Genomic DNA, 21,891 nt, shown 5'->3' on the forward strand with positions numbered 1-21,891 from the left:
CTCTGTCTCTGGTGAAGCCTCTCACCGTCCCTGAGCCTCTGGCCTGTACCCCAGTTCTGTATGCACAAATAAATAAATCTTTAAAAAAAAAAAAAGTAGATGACGGTGGAGATGGGGGAAAAAAGGAGGGGGAGGAAAAAAATGTACAAAATGATGTAAAAATAAACTGTTATAAAATAAAATAATAAAAAAATTAAAAAAAAAAGTAGATGACAGCAAAGTAAAGTATTTTTTTCAAATTGCCAGATCCATGTGTGGGGCATGAAATTTGGCAGGTGTGAATAGTGTCTAAATAAGTTAAATAAAAACACAGACCAGAATTTACCATAATGCTCTGCATCTAGAAAATGGTTAAGTACTTCTCCGTGAAATTTCTGCTTTGTGTTTATTTATATTATAAAGAAAAACAGAATTCTTGCTGCCAAGAGTGGTCAAGAAAGTTTGCAAATCGCTGGCCTGAAGGCTAAGAATGTATACTGCTTCACCTACTGACCAAGTTCCATACTCTGGATCCACTCAGCTTCAGGGTCTGCATGAGGCTAGATTAACTGCTCTCCCTCAAACATGTGCCAGAAGTCTAGACTTGTGTTTTTTTTTTTAATTAAATAATATATTTTTTTACCATTCTTCATTTTGTGCTTTTTTCATCTCACTTGTAATCCCCATGGGCTTTTCACTACCAATTCACTCTTGCCATCACCACAGTACAGTGCACTCTTCCCACCCTAGTTTTGATCCCATTCCCCTTTCCACCCCCATAAAATGGCTATGGTTTATAGTTCACTGTTTTCATTTTTATTCTATGACATTTGTTTCTGTCCCCTCCTCCCCCAATCCCTTATGCTCCTGCTATGATGAAGCCATCGGTATTTTTCTTTTCCTTTCTGGCTTATTTCACTAAGCATGATTCCTTTCAGCTCCACCCATGTTGCCGCAAAAGGCATGAGTCTATCTTTTTGATCGCTGAATAATATTCCACTGTATATATGTACCACATCTTTTTAATCTAGTCATCTATTTTTGGGCATTTGGGTTGTTTTTCAACATCTTCCCTACTGTAAATAATGCAGCAATAAACATGGGGGTGCAGGTGTCCTTTTAAATCAATGTTGTTGTGTCCTTTGGATAGATACCTAGGAGTGGGATTGCTAGAGCATATGGAAACTCCATTTTTAGCAGTTTGAGAACCTCCAAACAGTTTGCATTCCTATTGTGGTTGTACTAGTTTGCATTCCCACCCACAATGTAGGAGAGTTCCGTTTTCTCCACATCCTCGCCAGCATTTGTTGTTGCTAGTTGCAGCTAATTTTTTGACAAAGGAGCAAGGAATATACAATGGAACAAAGAAAGCTTGTTCAACAAATAGTGCTAGGGACACTGGGCTGCTGCATGCAAAAAAAATGAAGCTAGACTACTACCTTGCACCATGCACAAAACCAACTTGAAATGGATTAAAGAACTAGATATAAGACCCAACACCATAAAATAGCTAGACTTGGTTTTAATTCCATCTCTGCCATCCACCCACTATGTGTCAGCTCAATGTGCCTTTACATTTTACCCTTCAAAACAATGTTATCAGAGAGTACAATTACTGCCTTTCCCCACATGTACTGAGAACTAAGCATGCAGATAAAATACATTGTCCTAAGTCAGTGAAGTGCTCTTAGTCACTGTGGGTCCTCTCTGGTGACACCACAGGAAGCAGAGGGAGACTGGGAATTGGGGAAGGCTTAGGGCTGAAAGATGTGGGATCTGGACAAAGGGAGGAATAGCAGGAGATCAACAGGAGGAATATTTCTCATTCTAGAAAATCCTGAGTGGGAAGGGGAAAGAGAAAAAAAGATTAGACCTGAAGCTGCAGGACTATATTTTTTAAGAGGTTACTCACTACTTTAGTTAGCAGAGAGACAGTGGTTAAGGGCACTGGCTTTGATGTCATACAGACCTAGGTTCACATTCTTATTAAGGCACTGTAGGAGCTAGGTGATCATGAAAAAACCACTGAGCCTCATCCAGTCTCAGATTTCTAACCTGAGAAGCAGTCATCAGTACCTTCCTCAAAGAGTTGTGCAGAGAAGTAAGTAAAAATTAACACATGGAGGGCCCTGAACAAGGGGCCTAGAATACAGTGAGGGTTCAACATGGGAAGATTTAAGATTTAAATACCTCTCTGCTACCAACAGTCAGGGATCATAATAAACAGCGTAGGCGAAGCCTGAGACTCTGGGAAGTTAGAAAACCCATCTCAACATACCTAATTTTCCCACACAAAGTTGTCTCAGAGCAGGCCTGACTCAGGACTGTGCCCAGTATCTGTGCCAGCACCCTGTTCACACCTGATGGAGCCACTCATCAGCTGAGGAGGGCTCTATGCCCCAGGAGTTGACTCTGTCTTCATCTGTCTTTAGGTCCTAGAGCCCAAAGACTAGCCCCCAGGGCCATGACTTTCAGTCAGCTTTCCCTTCCAACCCTGTGAAATGGCTGCTGCTTCAGCTCTCTGGCTGTCGGAGGCAGCTCGCTGGAGATGACAGCAGGCAGGTACAGTGATCAAAGCAGTGGCATATCCCTGCTGCCCCGGCTGCCCAAAACACCCAGACCCATCTTAGCCTTGTTGGGCAGCTTGTCAGTGTCAGAGACAAAGGGGAGGGGTACTTCCAACTCTCAGGCATTCTCTCCCATTATCTACGCTCTTACCTTTTCTGTTTTACTCTGGCGACTGAATCCATATCTCCTGCGGATCACAAAAAAGAGGGATTCAATTATGATTCAACATATCATATACATTTGGTCAAATGCATTTTAGTTGGACTTTGAAATGAAAACACCAAAGAGAATTTAGAATATCTGGTGAACAGAGGCAATGTTTGAAGTGCCTAATTCATGATCAGATTGCACTATTTTTTAATAAAGGCGAGCCATTCCATTTGTCATATAAATACTGTACCTGGGAACTCTCAGAGTTCTCTCTCAGTGCCATCATTACTCTCTGAATCAGGAACTGCATTTCTGATCCACAGCTTCCACTAAAAGCCTTAAAAATGTCTGTATAAACAAATGTTAATGCGTTTGCTCAAGCTAACCATGCTCCCTAAAGGCTATTTTATAACCTCCATTCCAGCCGATTTTTTTTATTTGTAATTATAACCCAAGTGTGATACTAATAACACTATATATACTTCATTCAGCCTTAAATTCAAGGAAATTCACAAATGCATTTTAATTTATTTTCAGGTTCTAGTTAATAACTATGCTTCTTTTCTTAAAGCAACTACAACAATGCAAAACCATTCAATCTTAAAACAAAAAAGCATAACGCAAAACACCCAAGCTCACTTACCTTTAAATAGTTTATAGGGAAATATAGTTACACGTAATCATGTAAGAAAGACAAATAAGGGGTTTCTGTGCTTGCCCTCACAGGCCTCGCTTGCTGGGTCGGCATGTGTTGGCCTCTTACCTGGCCTCAACCTCTCTTCACCCCATCCTTCCTCCCTATTCCTTATCCAGCACCCCACATGCCTGAGTAGCATTCATCAATAGCAGGTGTCTGTCCTCAGGAGAAACAGGGCTTCCTCAGCACTCTCACTGCTCTTCTCTTCTAAGGAGATAACAAGTTTAGCCCCACCTCCAGCGGCTCATCTTCCTCGCTCCTCTCCACCCACTGCCTCAACAGGGAGTTCTGCACATACCAGTTCTACTTTCCTACTCACCCCTCACAACTCAGCACTACAGTGACCTCCTCTCTAAAGCAGTCCCTATGTAGACACTGCCCCAGCTGACCCATTCTTGCAGTTGTACATGTTCCCTCACTTCCCAGAAAGTAACTGTCCATCTATCGTTTCGCCATGTCTGTATCCTTCTCCAGGAGGGCACTAATGCCATTTTCACATTTTGTGTTTGAATTATATGCTGAAGGAATAAATAAACCACAGAAAATGCAGAACTCAAAAAGTCAAAAGTATCACCTTGCAATAGGTTGTTCTATGACTGGGAGATCAAATCAAAAAGTCACTGTTAGTTCATGCGCCCCTTCATCAAAGCATAAATCTACAGGCCCAGAGCACAGCAGACAAAGGTTAAATTATGAGTATCCACAGAAACTCTGGAAAGGACCTTACAGCAGGAATTTGTGAATTATATTAATCAGTAACAATTACATCTTTGTATATACTAGAGAGGCTAGAAAACAAATAAAAAAAACTTTCCATATTCCCCTGCACTTTGGATTCTGAATACTGTTTAGTTTTTACCTATCTCTTTTTATCTCTTTTGGGAGTTCTGAATATGTAACAGCTAGAAAAGAGAGATGGAGGATATAAAAGATTCACTGTGCTGACGCAGATTACTGTAGAAACTTGGTTCAGGGACCAGCAGTTCTCACAGCGGCTTCGTAATTTGGCAGGAGTGGTATGGTTTCTTTGTCAGCAGTAACAGCCAGCTTCTCATTTCCATGAGCTGCTGGTTAGCTGCCCAAGTATGGACAGGATGCAGAAGTGGCATCCTGGGAGGCCCAGTTCTAAGGTGAAGCTGGGGAAGTGGCCCTGGCTTAGCTTAGATTCCAGCTCTCAAGCCCTCATATCTATCGTATCTATCATCAGTCCCTGCATGAGCTCTGGTTTACCTATCTTACTGAAGCCCTATGACACCAATAGTGATTTGGTTCTTCCCCCTGTTCATGCCCTAGATCTGGAGTCAAACACCTTCTCTCTCATCAAAAGGTGAGATGAAGCGGAAAACAGAAGCACTGACAACAGATGGGAGATCTGGATACCTAGGTGGGGCTGAGCAATTAAGAGGTTTCACAGTGGTGAGGAGGGTGTGTTGAGTAGGGTGAGTCCCAGAGAGAGCAATCCTTGACTGATTGGGGAAAGGAAGGTGCAGGGGTTAAGACTCCCCAGAAAGGGGTTGGGGGAGGGCTAGAGTAGGGGGAGAATATTATACAGGGAAAAGAGCTGAAAGGGGACCTTCTGAATGGGATCCTCCCTGGAATCAAAAGGTCATATTTAAAGGGATTTGAGAATTAAAAACTGTTGCAGCTAATGATATTGATGATTATGACTACACCTAGGAGTTGACATTCACTGTTTGCCTCACAGGACAAACTGTTGAAAGTCCTTCGTGTGTATGTGTGTGTGTGTGTATACACACACATGAAGGACTTTCAACTATACACACACACACAGTATATATAAGTCCTTTGTGTGTGTGTGTATATATATATATATACACACACACACACACGATATATATACACACACGTATATATGTATACATATATATGCATATATAACACGTAATATATATAGCAGCATATATATAAACCTATATATAAAAATGACTATCTGTAACACTATAAGTGTGTGTATGTTTGTGTGGGTACATATATATAGTGTTATGAAATCTTTACTTAATGAGGACAATCTTCACATAGTAGAGAATGAGCATTGAATAGAATCCTGAGGAAAGCGTCTGACAGCTGAAAAGGAGGGGAGTGGATTTCCCACAGAGGAAGGGTAAGAACAAGTTGAGGCTTTTAAGTTTTATCCAATTTGCTTTACTAGTTTTAGTAACCACTCTCTTCTTGTTCAATCTTAGCCCAAAAGACAAAGACTGGGGCTATCTTTCTAAAACCAAGAGCCAAATTCTCACTGGGGGCTCAAAGAATATTTATATAATGATAATGACATTTGGAGTCCAAAAGATCTCAGCTCAAGTTGCCATTGGGAGGCTCTTAATAGTTTTTAATAGTACAGATGAAGCAGAGCAAGCTATTCAAAAATTTTTCTTACTAATCTTTCTCAAAAAGGAGAATGAACTACTAATCAGAATGTTCTTTAAGTGTCCATATCTCTACCTCTCACAAAAAAATCACTCTCTCCTTATTGGAAAAGCTAAATCAGACAGCCATGACCAACAGGAACTAAGATAGGAATTGGGACACTATGTTCTTTCTTACAATCCAAATTTGAAAAAGTCAAGCTAGACTCTGGAATCAAAATGCACAGCCATCCTCAGGAAGCACACAGATGCTCTGATTTTACCTACCACCACATATGATAGCAACCACCACCTACACATGCAAAAGATGGCTTGAAACTGAGAATTTCAAAACAAGACGCTGAAATGTCAGCTTAGTCTCAGTAAACCATTACTGAATCTCTGATTCCTTTCACCCTCAGGGACACTTGAGCATCCACAAAAATGGAAATATGACAACACAACGGAACAGAAACCCACCCCCATCAAGACTGTGGCCTTGACTGGAAAGGCCCCACCACAGTGCCTGGAGTGGGCAACCCCATCCAGCTGCACCAGATCCCACACTCAGAAGGAACCCACACTTGGTTGTTGCGAAATTCTTTATAATTATTAATTAATAATTTTGAAGAAGAGGCCCTACTTTGTCCTTTTATAATGGGCTCTGCAAATTGCATAGCTGGTCTGGTGGTGCCTGACTGAGAAAGGGAGTTCAAGTCACAGCAGCAACTGGTGAGCTGTGGGGGAAGCCATGACACTGAATTTAGAGCCAGAACTAACAACTTCCTTTGAATGAGACAGGCTTGATTTCATTCTTAGGAAGAAAGGATCTGCCCCCACATTACCCTCTCAGAAACACACAAACAAAAATAAGTGGTGACTGCCATCCATTGAAAGATGGCATAATTAAACCAATTGAGCCAAATTTCCTTCTGGTTGTCTGCAATGCCTAGAAGGGAAGCCCTTCGAAGCTCACTCAGGGAGAAGCTAAAGGCAGTGCTCTTAGTTCTAGCCACCCAAAGAGGGTCAGGTTATGAGGCAGAGCAGCACACAGCACAAAGGAAGGAAGCACCAGGAGACATACTCACATCAAGGCATCAGCTACCCTGAGTAGAAAATGCAGGACATAAATGAACATTAATACCCCAGGAAAAAATCCAATGAGAAGTACTTCCTTGCATGTTTTTAAGGAAAAACTGAGGCTGTAAGAATTATTTTTAAACTTTTAGAGATGGTTTTTGGGAAGTGACAAAGCTACTTCTAAATTCATTTTTCTAGTCTGGACAAATTTTCACAGGAAACAAACTTTTATTCTAATATTTAAAGCAAAACTGATGTAACTGCTCTCAATTTTTTAGTATACCTAAAAATTTTAACAAATGGCAGAGACACAAAAGGCAGACCACCCAAAGTTTCCACAAATGCCCCCAAACAACCCAACTCTCTGAAAAGGGGAGAACCGGTCTTTGGTGCTAGAAATCTCAGTCTACAAACAGTAAACTCAATCAAGTGAATCAAGTTAATCCCATTAAACAATCAAAATTAGTTTTTCTTTTCAATAGTTTTATAAAATAGAAAATTCAGACTGGGTTGCACCCATTACCTGCCATATTCCAAAAGTGTAGCATGGATTCGAGATTCTTCATCAAGCAGCATCTCTGCTCCCTGCTGGCGTTTGTATTTCCGACGGGGCTTGTAAACATCCTAAGAAGTGGATGAGGCAGACAAGGTACTGAGTGAGAGAGCTACCCTCCTGACCAGCTGCTGGACGCACGCAGCCAGCCCACGGTTCGTCTTCTACTGCAGCAATGTACAGCTCTTCTGCAGGAGAATGGCAGGCACTTGGGGGTTCTCAGCCTGCTTTCAAGGAAAGAATCTACTCCTTTGACTTCAATGTTAGTAGCAAGCATTTCTACCTAATCTAGTTGTCAAATCTGTTTTACCTTGGTATTTTTTGTCTGAGACATCAGTTTGTCAAACATCAGTTTTATTTTACTTCCTACATGAGGGTTTGTGAAGAATAATGTTCTCATGTTTCTTTGGTAGTTTATATTTAGCCTTTCACTCCATTCAGATTTTCTTTTTGGTAGTGAAAAATAGGGATCTAACTTTTTTCCACTTTCTGAATGCAAAATGAATAGTGCCACTATTGTCAACAGTCTTTCCTGCCCCTGATTTGAAATGGCATTCATAGACAAGAGCCAGTGACTCCTCTCAACCCCTTTGGCTGTACGAGTCTCTATCTAGTCTCCATTGTCTTTCCCCACATTTCCTGGCTATTCCTACACATTTTCTCCTCCAAATGAATTTTAGTATCAGCCTGTCATGTTTATAATGTCAAACCTGGATGTTTAATAGCATCACACCAAATTTACACATTCCTTTGAGAAGAACCAACACCTTTACGATACTGAATCTTGCTTGAGAAGCAAAGCTTATTTCGCCACTCAAATGTTTTTTTATTCCTTATTAAGACCTTCCAGAAAAAATACAATTTGTCAGTTACTATATATCCAGATCTTCTTTCTACTATACAGAGGTGCAAACCAGAGGAACAATCACAAATAAGTTTATATATATATATATAAAACAATCGTGTGTGTGTGTTGAGTGTGATATCTACCTACTCAGAATTCTTTAAAAAAAATTCTTTAAAAAAATCCTTAGTCAAGATTTCAATTCTTTGAATCTAAAACCAGAAAATTAGATATCAAATAATTTTTATAAAAGCAATATGAATTTATCCTTAGAAAACTGAAAATGCACTATAAACTTCCACTAATTTTTTAAATTAGAATATGATTTAGTTATAAATATCACAACAAATGTAGATTATCTTGTGTAGGACACATTCTGACCCTATAAACGTCTGTGTGTGTGTCCTAAACAAAACACAGAGCATGTAAGAGATGCTTCATGTACAGCTTTACTCCCACATGACCTGACTTGTCAATCTACAAGTGAATGTCTTTCTTGACTGCCAACTAGCCATCAAATAATACCATAGTAATATTTGCTCAGGGCTCCAGGTACAAGTTGGCAGCTGTTTACACAAACAAGGTAATCTAGTTGCTTCTCCATTACCACAATCCACCACATCTAGCTTCCACCTCCACCAGACAGCATCAGGGCAAGCATTACTGTGTTGTTTCTCTGGTGGCATTTTTATTCAATTAGCACTGCTACCCTTTGATAATTCTAGCTAACTTAATTTTTATTATGAAAAATTTCTTTCTGAAACACAGACTATAATAATGCCAAAAATTTTGTAGAAAAGGGATGGACATGGTTGGAAAAAATGCCGCTAGATTCTTCTTACAATTTGTTTCCACAAATACTCCCTAGTTTTCTGCTAGTGTCTACATGAATAAGAGGCTCTAAATAGCATAAAATGGATTTATGGGGAAATGAAAAATAGAATGAACCCATATGATGTCAGTTACTATGTACAATTTAATTTCCTCTGAGCTCTATCTACAGTTACAGCAGCACTATATAATTGAGCTTAACTGCTATCTTCCTTAGTTACCAATGATAGAGTCAATGACCCAAGACAGAAATTGGATTCTTCTAAAAATGGAATGACTCCAAAACAATAGCAAGTTGAAACCAACAGTACAAGGACCTTTTATTCTGCCAAACAATGAGAATCTTGACCTTTGCATAATTACTCCTTATACTTTCAAACCCTCATATACCTATCACTTTTGGCAGATTATAACTATACTACAAGGCAGAGGCAAGCAGGTGCTATTACCTCCACTTTATTACTAAGCCGCAGAGAGTGAGTCATTTCTCTAGACTCACTAGGAGGGTGTCAGGCCCAGCCCTCTGCGCCCTGGCTCTTTGTCCTCAGGCTTTCCTGTTGCACTACCTTACTCCTGGTGGACATTCTAGTCACCAGTCATTTCAGTGGAACCCTCCTAGGAGCCTCACTATACAATTTTTTTAAAGATTTATTTATTTATACATACAGAACTGGGTACAGGCCATAGGTGCAGAGAGGTGAGAAGATTCACCAGAGACAGAGTGGGGAGCAGAACAGGCAGATCGTAGAAGTACACTGCTGAGGGGAGCAGTGGGCGGGTCAGGAGAGGTCTTCCATGCCATGTGGATCACCTCCGGGGCAGGCAGGAATCGGACTCATGCTGCAGTGGCTTTAGCTTCTTGGTGCTGTGCTTTAACCCGCTGCACCACCAGGGAGGGCCCTCACTATACAATCTAAGGCAGTTATCTGGATTATTGCAATGATTTGATTAATGAGGATCCAAATGACAACTAGAAAAAACCTCCGCTATCACCCCTTTAACTTATCAGCATTAGGATGACTAGCTAGTTGCATGATCTTGGCAAAGGCAGTTCCCCTCAACAGGACTATTTCTTTATCTGACAAATGAGTGTTGAACTAATAGGTACTGAAGGATACTCCTAGTGACTTACCCTTGGTGTTCTTTTAATTCTGCAAAGTCACAGACTTGGTAACACAATTCTATCAGTAATGTAAAGCCTGAGATTAATAAAAGAGAAACACCTCATGCTTTCTGCATTACTGAGCTCTTAAAAAGGTATGCAGACTCAACTTGTTTTTTGTTATCAGCAATGGGAACAACAGAAACAGCTACCACGTACTGAATGCTGTATGTCCGGGCAGATCCTGCTCTCATGGGTGCTGCCCATTTGCTATTTATACTTCTGAAGCGTTGTTATCCTTATTCCATGTATACAGATGATGAATCAGGCACCGAAGTTAAATAACTTGCCCATAGTTACAATGGAACTAAGTCACAGAGACAGAATGACTCCAGAACTGGGACTCTAGCACTCTACAAGATGTTTTATCCCTCTACTTTGATCACTCTTCATGGTGGGCTCTAATCCTGTATTCATCAGCTGCTGAAAGGCACACGAGTGGGGTTAAACAAGGAAGGTGCCTCTCTTATAAAGCAGAGAACTCTTGTTTGTGTGAGAATCACAGATCCCTCCTTCACAAATCTGGTTATGAGTGAGATTAACCTGCAGGAAGAATTCCTGAGTCACATTCCAGAAGATGGGGGAAGAGCAGTGTAGGGCGCAGCCACAGCATTGCCTACAGCCAAGCCCTGCTCCCTGGCTCCTTGTGACTACTCTGTGAGCTAATAGAGCAGGCAGTGCAACCGCCACTGCCAATTTGACATTCTCTACTCAAAAGCTCCCACGGGTCAGACTTCACCCTGTGCAGTAGAAGTTGACATTCTCCAGTAGTTTCCACAGACCTTAACATCTCCTCACAGCATTTAATAGCACAAACCCAACTCTAATAGCTATCCCAGCCCAGGAGTTCTGTGAACAAACTTACTTTCCACCTAAATAGGGCCACCAAAAACAATATCCAGAGATCCCACAAGAAAAAGTTGTTAAGTGGAACAGTTTGCTGTTTTATTCTCAAATTAATGGAACAACAAAACAATGTCTCTGGGTACTGAGTGGAGGACATGACATAGGAGTGAGAGATGGCAATCTTTTCTGTAGAGATGAGCATGTCTATAGATAGGAAAGCTAGCTAGGGAGAGTTTTCTCCAAGGGCACTCTCAAACCTCGTTCCTTTTCTATTCTCCTATATGAATTTTGCTCTGTAGGCATGTTTCTTTGAGGTTCTTTGAGGTTTAGCGTAACTACTTCAGATCTCCTTGAGTCTGTACCAAACAATATATCTTTGTGGGTAAGAAAAAGATTTCTGTGTTATGTAAATGAGCCGAAGATGACTTCTATAAGTTGACCCCTAGGTTTATTTCTTCACAGCAGGCTGCTACTAGCCTGCTGCTAGCACCAAACTCAAATTTTTTACACAACAAATGATTTCAAACATGACCCAAACTGGCAGACTTTTACTCATTTACAGACTTGATGAAAACTGCATTTAACATTTGCTAGCCAGCCAGGGCTGCTGGTGCCCTGAAGATCTCTAACCCAGAAACTCCCTGCTCTCTGCTGAACAACAAAGCTGAGGTATGTGAAGCCCCACTGTGATACCATGGGAGTTTCACTTCCTCTCTTCCCTTTCTGGATGATGCCTCTTTTGTCTAAGCCTTTGGATGGTCCCTGCTGTAGAGCTCTTTACCCTGAAAACAAATATGTCAAAGCATCCCCCAAAGAAAGCCCATGCATGCTTCTGCCAAGCACAGCCACATCTTTTACTTGATGAGCCCCCAATTCCCTTCCAGCTGAAGGTCACTGCTTTCCCCCTCAGCTCCAGATGTCAGTTTGGCACACAGTGTGTCTTAGCTGTAGTGGTGACTGAATGCATGCAGCCAAACAGACAACCTGGGTCGAGTTACTTTAACCTTTGGCTTTCCACCTGTAAAATAGGTATAAGAGGAGGTGCGAGGACTAACTTACTAATACACTCAACATTACAGACACAGAGTAAGAGCTAGGGCATAGGATTTTTTATATGCATATTATATATATATATTACTACCAATAAAGTGTACTAATATTGTTTTATGCATGTTCTCCTATACAAGTTTTATATGGTAGGTGAAAAGGGTGTCCTTGGAGCATCAACTAAGGAAAAACATGCTGGAATAATTTTAAATGGCATGATGTATCTTGGGTGATTTAATTCACCAGTTCAACAAAGCATTTCCTTTCAACTAGGCTAGAAGTTCTAAGAAATCTTTTGTTGTGTTTGCTCTATTTTCTATTCTCATCCAAAATTCTAAATATTAGCAAAAAATGCTCAATAAATAGTAAATGCATCTATGGGTCCTCTGACCTCATTGCACAGGACAGATACTTCACTATTACAGAAGGCTGGCAGCTCAGAAAAGGAGACAGTGAACTGTGTAACAGCATATCAAGTAAGACAAATGAACCATTATAACTATGATGCAAAAGCTGAAGGTGGTTAAAGGTGGTCAGCCCTTCTTGGTGGTAATAGTATCACTTTCCTCTGTCCTTTGAAAATACCACCTCCTTCTAGCAGGCCTTCTATAAAGCAGCTAGCTATTCTGTAAAAAGGTAATATGCAGAAGTCAAGGAAATAACACATTTCAGAGGAGAAACTAACTTGTTGAGAATAATTCCCAGGCAGAAATAATGAGACCAAGACAAAAAGTGACCATCCAAAGTGATGAGCTCAAAAGTGAAAGTTCTAAATTGTCTGTTTTACAAGCTGGACAGTGAGGTACTGACACTCTCAGTATGACCTGTGACCCAATTCTACTTTGTGGAATGCCTTATAACTAAGTAATTAAGATAAAATAAATGAAATTTGAAGATGTCCTACATAATGGCTAGAAGAAAAAAAAAAAAAAGACATAACTAAGCTAGTTAAATTAATACCACAAATGAATAACCTAGTCACTAAAAATGCTATGGAAGTATGTTCATGGGCATGGAGAAAGCACCTTGACTATACTGTTGAGCAAAACAAGCAAGCAACAAACAGTACAGAGCTGTGTTTTGTGATCTCAAATTCTTTATATTGACAGACTTAATTTTTTTCCTGTCTGGAGTATCAGTGCTTAGCTCTAGCTGCTGATATCATAAGTGGTTTAGACTTTGTACTTTTTTTCCATTTCCTAATGTCACATCATTATTACTACAGTGTAAGTACAGAAGGGGAAAAAAGCTTTTTTAAAACAAAACATCATATGCCAAAAAGCCAAATAAATGTGCTAATAACCAAGGACAAATGCAAAGAACTGGCAAAATCCTCTAAAGATGGCTAAGGCCACAAATAAGCTAAATATTTTTAAAACTATTGAAAATGTTTGCTATTTAGCATTTTAAAAAAAGGTTCTTTCTAAGCAATACTAGAAAAGATATGCTGGTTGATACATAATGGTGCCAGTAAGAGATGAAACAAGAAACATAACAGACTGCACGAGGCATCCATTCTGCAGCTGGACAGCAGGATCCATCTGTGGTCTTCAAACAGGAAAGTCAGAGCAGATGTCACCAGAGGGGTCTCAGGATGGCAGGGAGGGGAAGAGTGTCCATCCACTCTGATTACATTTAGTCTCTGAGAGTCAGGTGAATAACAATTCTGAGTCCTCAAGTAAGTCATGAACATGAGTACAAAACTAATGCCAGAAATATGTGGGAAATCAATGACCAGGTGAAAGTGAGAAAACTGGAAAAGCAACAACACCTGCTGTGTTTGTGGCATCAGATGTAAAATTAAAACCTGGCTGCCTCCTCTTAGCTCTACAACTATATGGGGAATTTATTGACCTGTCTGAGCTTCAACTTCCTGGTTTATAAAAAGGAAACAACAACATATAACTCCATGACTGCTGGAGAAGACTAAACAAGATAAAGCCTACAAAATGTCCAATTTGGTGCTGAGCACAGGGAAGGCACTCAGGCAGTATCTGGCAGCTATCTGTGTACTTTCTATAATGCTGGTTTAGAAACCACACACCTATCTGTTGATCTTATCTTTACCTCTACTTTACCATTCACAATTAAAATGTGGAATTTTGGACTCATCAATAAGGAACAGGAAAGAAACACTGATAAGACAACTAAAGGACAGGATGGGAAAAAGGGTGGAAGAAGAAGAGAAACCCTGTGAACCAAATGCTTGCAAGAGTCATAGCCCTTGGTCATTTAGGAAAGATTTTATTCCCTTTGCTAAGGGACAAGTCTTTTGATATCACTAGAAATAAGTGAAATTAGAGCTCCCCACACAAAACTTAGAAGCTACTCTGCCTCCCCAACGCCATGTGGGGTGGATGGTCACCTCAATTTACCATCTCCAGCTCACTATCTGTTCTTTGGACCTATTTAAAGTTTACCAGCTACTAGCTGACATGAGAAGAGGTTTTGAATCTTTTTCTCTTAAAACGGAAACTAACAAAAATCCAGGGCAGTGGCTGTAGCAAGTTCTACCCATGAATACTGGGTCATGGTACTGAGCACAAGAGGCAGGCAGGCATCATCCTCACTTCCAAGGTCAGCTCCTGGGCAACCCCAGCAGAGGGACACCCCAGGGAGCATTCTTCTGATTAAATCAAAATCCCACTGAGATACTATGAGCCTACTTCTTGTACAGAAGAACCGGCATAGAGGAACTTACCGAAAGATCAATCACTGTCTTGATGGCTTTTTCTTTTCTCTTCATGAAGTCCTCATCCTGCAAGACAAAATATGGGGTTAACAGAGTGTGTGTGAAGACAGAAACTCAATGAACTGCTCAGAAATATGACTTATAATTTGAATTCTCATAACACTGCCTGAGAAAGTCTCAATTTTCTACCAAATTAGTGTATATTTTTCATGGGAAAAAGCTAGGACCTCTATGGAAGGCTCCAAAACAAGTCTCTATCTAGTCAGTAAGAAAAAGGGGGACCAGAAAATGTGATGCTGAAAGCAAGGGTTCTCATTCCAAACCCCAAACTCTGAAATTGCGAGCATGGTACCTAACCTTGAAGCGTCAAGTCTCAGTTTTTCCATGTGTAAAACAAGACCACACCTATGTCAAGGGATAAGCCTCATAAGGATTAAAAAGTAAATGTGCTTGAACTGGAAGGTAGTAACTATTTCATAGCTATCAGCTGTTGCTGTTGTTGCAATTATTTTATTATTATTATTTTTTAAAAGATTTATTGATTTATTCATACAGAACTGGGATACAGGCCAGAGATGCAGAGGGTGAGAGGATTCACCAGGGACAGAGTGGGGAGCAGAACAGGCAGATCGACGAAGTACACTGCTGAGGGGAGCAGCGGGCGGGTCAGGAGAGGTCTGCCACGCCATGTGGATCTCCTCCGGGGCAGGCGGGGATCGAACTCATGAGGAAGTGGCTTAAGCTTCTTAGTGCTGTGCTTTAACCCGCTGCGCCACCAGGGAGGGCCCTGTTGCAATTATTATTAAGCTTACTCCAGGAATATCCTAGGAAAGTGGTCTTTCAAAGAGTTTTGCATGGCTAAATTAAACTCTTGTAATTTAGTAAAAGATCTGAATGAAATAACAAAATTGAGAGAAAAACACAAAAACCGTAGGTTTTCACACTCAGTACCCAGTTAAAGAGGCAGCTCTACAATGCACCAGGAGGCCCACTTTCAACGCTGACCGGGGAGAGGCAGAGGTGCTAAGAAGTGGGGCTGGACTGTAATGGAGCCTGAGTTCACGCCACTCCTTCATGGACGTCTCTAAATGCACGCTCAGCTTCTTAGCTGCAAGAGAAAAGCAGAACACTGACCTCAGGGAGACTGTAGGTTTTCTGGAACTGGGATATAGAGTAGGAGCGGATGTAGTCACCCATCTCTTCTTTAGTTTCTATAGCTCGCTTCACCAGCCACTGGGGAAGAAAGTTAAGAAATAAGAGTTGAGAGGGTAGAAATACCACTGAATTGGAGGCCAACTCCGAGATGGCACAAGCTGTGAACCCAAATCATCACACTTGAACTGATGAGATGCTGAGAAACTATCAACACAGGTTGCTTCCCTGTGTCCGGTCAGCATCTGAGGTCCAGTGAGACGTGGAGCAGAGCAGCTGTCGAGAGCGTTAAAGCCTCACTGCAGACCCTAGGTCTCAGTTTCCCTCGCTGTGTAAAGCGGAGGTGCGGATGTTAGTCTCTCTCATGTCAGATCATATGAAATCACAAGTACTACAGTGCTTTGTAATACCTGATAACACACAACACAAATTAGTCTTTCCCTGCAACTTCCTGGTTCTACTAGCAGCAGATCTTAATGTAATTCTTTAATTTTCATGTAAGTAGTAGGCTTCATGTATACAACATTCTAATGCAGTTCCTGTGTAAACTACATGATGACCACCAACAAAAGTCTAGTTTCCATTCACCACCATGCAAGTGACACCTTTATCTGACGTATCTGTCTCCATCTTCCTTCCCCTCTGGTAATCACCGTTTTGTTTTCATAATCTACGGCTGCTTTTTTTTTCCTTTATGTTCCACATGAATGAAATCACAGCTGTTTGTCCACCTGACTTATTTCAGTTAGCACAATACCCTCCAGATTCATCCATCTATGTTATTTCAATTGGCAAGACTTCATTTTTTAAAAAGGTTTATTTATTTATGCGTACAGAACTGGGGTACAGGCCAAAGGTGCAGGGGCAGTGAGAGGATTCACCAGAGACAGAGTGGGGAACAGAACAGGCTGACTGATGAAGCACACTGCTGAGGGGAGCAGCGGGCAGGCCAGGAGAGGTCTGCTGCACCATGTGGGTCACCTCCCTGGCTGGGATCGAACTCATGCTGAAGTGGCTTTAGCTTCTTAGTGCTGTGCTTTAACCCACTGCACCACCAGGGAGGGCAAGATTTTGTTTTTTAATAACTGAACAGCATCCCATTATGTATACAGTCAAGTGTTAATTCACTTAATTCACTTTTGTAATTTGGATTACAAAAGTGGACTGAGAAAAGCCACAAAACTGGAGTCAGAACTTGGAGGTTCCTGGACCAACGTATGACGGTGGTTCCAATAGGCTGGCCCACATGGCCTGGGTGAGGCGCAGGCCACATCAGCTATCTTTGTGCAACCACACTCTATGATGTCTGCACAGTGACAAAATCACCCAAGGATTGAATTTTCAGGATCTGCTCCCATTGTTAAAAGATGCATGACTGTAACTTAACACATATCCTTTATCTACTCATCCACTGATAGGCAACTAAGTTTATAAATCTTGGCTATTATAAGGTGCCTCATTAGCGCAGTAGGTAGTGCGTCAGTCTCATAAATCTTGGCTATTATAAACAATGCAGCAATGAATATAGTGTTGATGTATCTTTCTGAGTAAGTGTTTCTGTATTCTTTGGATAAATTCCCAGAACGAAATACCTGGATAACATGGCACTTCTCTTCTTAAATGTTTGGGGTGTCTTCATACTGTCTTCCCTAATTGTAATGCCACTTTAATGTAACTCTTTCTGTACTGCTTGTACTACAGACCGTAAAAAGGATCTGGAGAGAAATACTGAGGACACCTAGTTAATCCCTTATTGGGTATATGACAAAAATCTCTTAAAGATTCACATAAAAACAGGGGTATTATACAGCCTAGGTTTGGGTAAGCTCAGCATTCAAAACTCTCTCTAAATACGCATAATTTTATAAGGAAATTGATACTGGCTGTGCTTTACAGAACCAAAAGCTCAGAGAGCCACAAAACTGGAGTCAGAACTTGGAGGTTCCTCTATAGGAAAGTAGACAGATGGGTTTATGAACTGTTTCCCAATTCTACGGGCTGACATACAGAAGTGGTTTCTCATAAAACTAGGCAATTAAAACACATACACACACCAAAACCCTGTAACCTGTAGATGATCCAGGTCCTCTGTGACTACAAATGCAAAATACAAAAACTGACTTAGCCTCTGCTTCCTGCCTCTACATTCATTTCCTTTATTACTAAAGAGCATGAAGGAGGGGGTGCCATCTGCCAGGGCTGCCATTCTCTCTCCTGACAGCCCTGTACCAGCTTAGGTTTGGGAGAGTAGTTGCATTTCCCTGAAAGGGCAGCTACTCTTGGAAAGGTTTAGCTACCTAGGAAGGAGAGACATGGTACACAGCCTGGTGCTCTGGCAGGGAGGGAAGAAACGCTCCCAGAGGGCAGCCAGCTCAAGGAAAGGACATATTTAGAAAGTAACTGCCCAGAATAAGGATGGCAGCATATACTGTGTGAGGACCATTCTTTTGTTGTTAGGATCTTTCCCTTATTTTCACCCCATTCTACTTTGAAACAATGACATTGGGCAAGGACTAAAATTCAGAAGTAGGGGCAGAAGGTCAGACAGAACCACTGTGGCTACCACCCACCCCTCTACTCCTGCACCACAGGTCAGGAGGACAACAAAGGAGGTTGACTCATTGTCGACTCAATTCAGTGTTGCTGTTGCTTATATTTGGATTGGGAGACCCAGTTTCTGGCCTTTGGTCCTTGTTTCCTTTTCAGATCTGCCGTGTGAACGAGAGCTGCACTGAGTTACTACTGGACCCTGGAGAGTGTGATTGGATAAGGAAGGTGAAGCACAGGATTCCCTTCAAAACTCAGTCACACAACTGCAGGTTCTGCATGAAGGACAGGAACTGCCCTCTCAGATGATCATGCTTTGCCACAAGTACCTATACTTGAGAAAAACACCTGCTGTCACAGGATTTATACGTCCATCAAGGGAGAAAGAGCTATGACCCAGAACATGCACAGTTACTGCACATGACACCCGTTTTTCTCTTGACTGGCTTTCAGAGATTGTTACCAAAGCTTTCATAAATGGTAAGAAGATGGGTGAAAAGCCTCTAAAATCATACAAGACAACTAGTCCAATGGTTCTCAACTGCGGGCCTATGACTGTTTACTGACTTCCAGCAAAACACAAAGAAACTACAGGCATGTAGTCAGGTTTTCATAATGCTGAATGTATTCAATTCAATTTGAAGGACCATTCCTTATTTTGAGATTGGGAATTAAATGGTCTTTCTCTTAGAAAGTAACAGAAAACATGATAGTAATCACTTTTTAAAATATCCCTGTTGAAATAAAGGTGGCAACCAAAGGCCAACCCCCATTCTAGCTGTAAAATTTCACAGGTCTGAGACATGAAGAAATCTGGTAACTGCTGACTGAGGTTCTCAGGCCCTCCAGCATTCCACTCAACATGGAACACTCCCACTCAAAATGCCCCCACACCTCCAGAAGATCACCTTCTCCATCACCTACTCATAGCTAGACTAGATGTTTTGCCCCCAAAGTTCTAGCACAGGGCGAGTAAAGTCTAATCCCTAGACAGCCAGGCTTTAAGGGGTGTTACACATTCAGCAATAACCAACCAGGGTCCCCACTTCCTGTTTTCACAAAAATGGATCAGATACCACCTCCCTGCTTCTGGTCAAAGTACAACCAACATACAAATCAAATTCTGAGTTAACGTCTCAATCTCACACTGAAAAATTTCATGCTATTTGATTTGAAGTTGAGTGTGAGGGAACAATCCCAGAATGGGTAATAACAGCAACAAAAACTGTATGTATGTAACACATAAAAAATAAACTTACTAAAATGTCCATCTATCAGCTACATGCACGCACATTAACTTACTTAGTTCTCATCCTATCAAGGAGGTACTGTTATATTTTCCTTTGAACAGATGAGGGGTCATGTCCTCTGCCCAAGGTTGCACACTGGAAAGTGGGACAGTCAAGACTTGAATATAGGAAGTCTCCAGAATTCATGCTCTTAAAATCTATATAATCTTATCAAAGAATTGGAAAACGTTTCTAGCAAGGACTGTGCAGCTTTCTTCTTGGTGGCTTCATGAATGGTGGAATGGTGACAGGAAGTTTAGACTGGAATCTTTGCTTCTCCACTCACCAGTTCTTTACCCTTAAGCAAATCAACTACCATTTTGGAGATACTTTCCTCACATATAAGACTGGGACTATTTTTTGAAGAACTCTATTAGGATCAGATGTAAAGTACCGCACCAAGGCAAGCAACAAGGGTGAATTCCTTTTCTTTTCTTTTTTTATATTTATTTATGCACACAGAACTGGGGTACAGGCCAGAGATGCAGGGGCAGTGAGAGGCTTCACCAGAGACAGCATGAAGAGCAGAAAAGGCAGATTGATGAAGCAGACTGCTGAGGGGAGCAGCGGGAGGGTCAGGAGAAGTCTGCCGCGCCATGTGGTCACCTCCCAGGGCGGGGACCCAACTCATGCTGAAATGAGGGCCCCCTTCTCTTTTCAAGTTGCCTGAAAAGCTCAGACACAAGCTGTACAGCATAAGCCACTTAATCAGAGCCAACACAGAGAAAAGGCTCCCCTTGGACATTTAATCATCAAATAAGGACTGAATGGCTAACATTCTGAAAATGCTGGACACAACAGTGCACAAAATCAGTCATGGGGCCTGTGCCTGGAGCTTACCATCTGCTGAGAGAGATGGATAAGCACACACTTGAACGTCTCTGATCACAAACTACAGTAAGGAAGATTCCCAGAAGAGAATGCAGCCATATGAGTAAATACAGCAAAAGACCTGCCCTAGAAGAGTGGTTTAAGGGGAGCATTCTCAACGAGGTTTGGTGGAACTGAGACCTAAAAAGAATGTGAAGCAAGCAGCTAAAGGGAGCGGAGAAGAACTTTTAACCTGAGGGAAAGTCCCTGGGAAAAGAAGTAGCACAAGTAAATCTGAAAGAAAGATGGGTTACAACAGAAAGAACAAGGACAAGCAAGGAGTAAAAGCTGCCTAGGTCAGAAGGGTCCAAAGCTTGGAGGGGTGGGGGAGGACACGTGGAATAGTATCTTTACTAAAAGAGCAATAAGAAGGAACTAATGGGACTACTTCATGACAGGTGACAGTGTGAGACTCAGGCAGAAGACATTCCCCGATGCCTTTTAAAGGTGGCACTAGGAAATGTCACTGTGTTCTGCTGCCATCAAATCCAGAGATCCAGGGTCTAGGCCAGATGGCGCAGGAGTCAGAACCACTACAGGAATTCTCATATTCAGAGGCCAAAACACCACACTGAGGACAAGAAACCACAAGAGGCTCTCACCTGAACAACAGGAAATATGTGAATAAAATCCATCCCCTGGATCTGGTGGGGCTCCAGCTGATGTGGACATTTCATCCTTGGCAGGACTGAGACAATTTTTTCTGATAGAGCTCTGTCAGGAGAAGACAACAAGTAGAGGTTGAGAATACACATAGTGGCCTTAACATGTCTCCAGTCTAGGCAGAGGTCCAGAAGAGTCAAAGGTTTCTCAGTGCCAGAATCATGACCAAATTTCTCGTGGCTAACTACAAAATGAAAAAAAATTAGCACAATTTAGGGGTGTGTACACATAGGCACAAAACTGCCTTCACCCTTTAAATATGCTCTTTTTACTGGATTTTCTTTATGAAATTATGGTGATGGGAGAGGCAGTGGTTGTTATTTCTAACACCTTTATATAGAAAAAGTTATCAGTCCACCAATTTCTTAATTTAAATAGGATTTAGACAACAAATAATTATCTGACACTGTGCCAGCCAGCTTCCCAGAATATTAAAGCAAAACATGGGAGCTCATTCTCAAGAGAAACATTTAGAGTTCTCTTCTCTAGTGCAAAACTCTTTTTTTTTTTTTTTTAAAGATTTATTTATTTGTGCATACAGAACTGGGGTACAGG

At 41.3% G+C, this 21,891-nt stretch overlaps 1 protein-coding gene across 2 annotated transcripts in view; it reads right to left on the minus strand.

The window, feature by feature from the left end:
* CCDC93 (coiled-coil domain containing 93) overlaps window positions 1-21,891 on the minus strand; it is an 85,484-nt gene that overhangs the window by 48,743 nt on the left and 14,850 nt on the right. For both annotated transcript variants that reach the window (XM_012728032.1, XM_004674710.2), the window contains exons 4-8: window positions 21,276-21,387; window positions 15,950-16,048; window positions 14,825-14,881; window positions 7,364-7,464; window positions 2,698-2,734 (exon numbers count right to left, since the gene is read on the minus strand). In XM_012728032.1, the coding sequence (XP_012583486.1) occupies window positions 2,698-2,734; window positions 7,364-7,464; window positions 14,825-14,881; window positions 15,950-16,048; window positions 21,276-21,387 (406 nt within the window). The remainder of the gene's footprint in view (window positions 1-2,697; window positions 2,735-7,363; window positions 7,465-14,824; window positions 14,882-15,949; window positions 16,049-21,275; window positions 21,388-21,891) is intronic.

The sequence above is a fragment of the Condylura cristata genome, unplaced genomic scaffold (genome assembly GCF_000260355.1).
Source record: "Condylura cristata isolate star-nosed mole 26May11 unplaced genomic scaffold, ConCri1.0 scaffold00002, whole genome shotgun sequence".
NCBI classification, from domain to species: domain Eukaryota; kingdom Metazoa; phylum Chordata; class Mammalia; order Eulipotyphla; family Talpidae; genus Condylura; species Condylura cristata.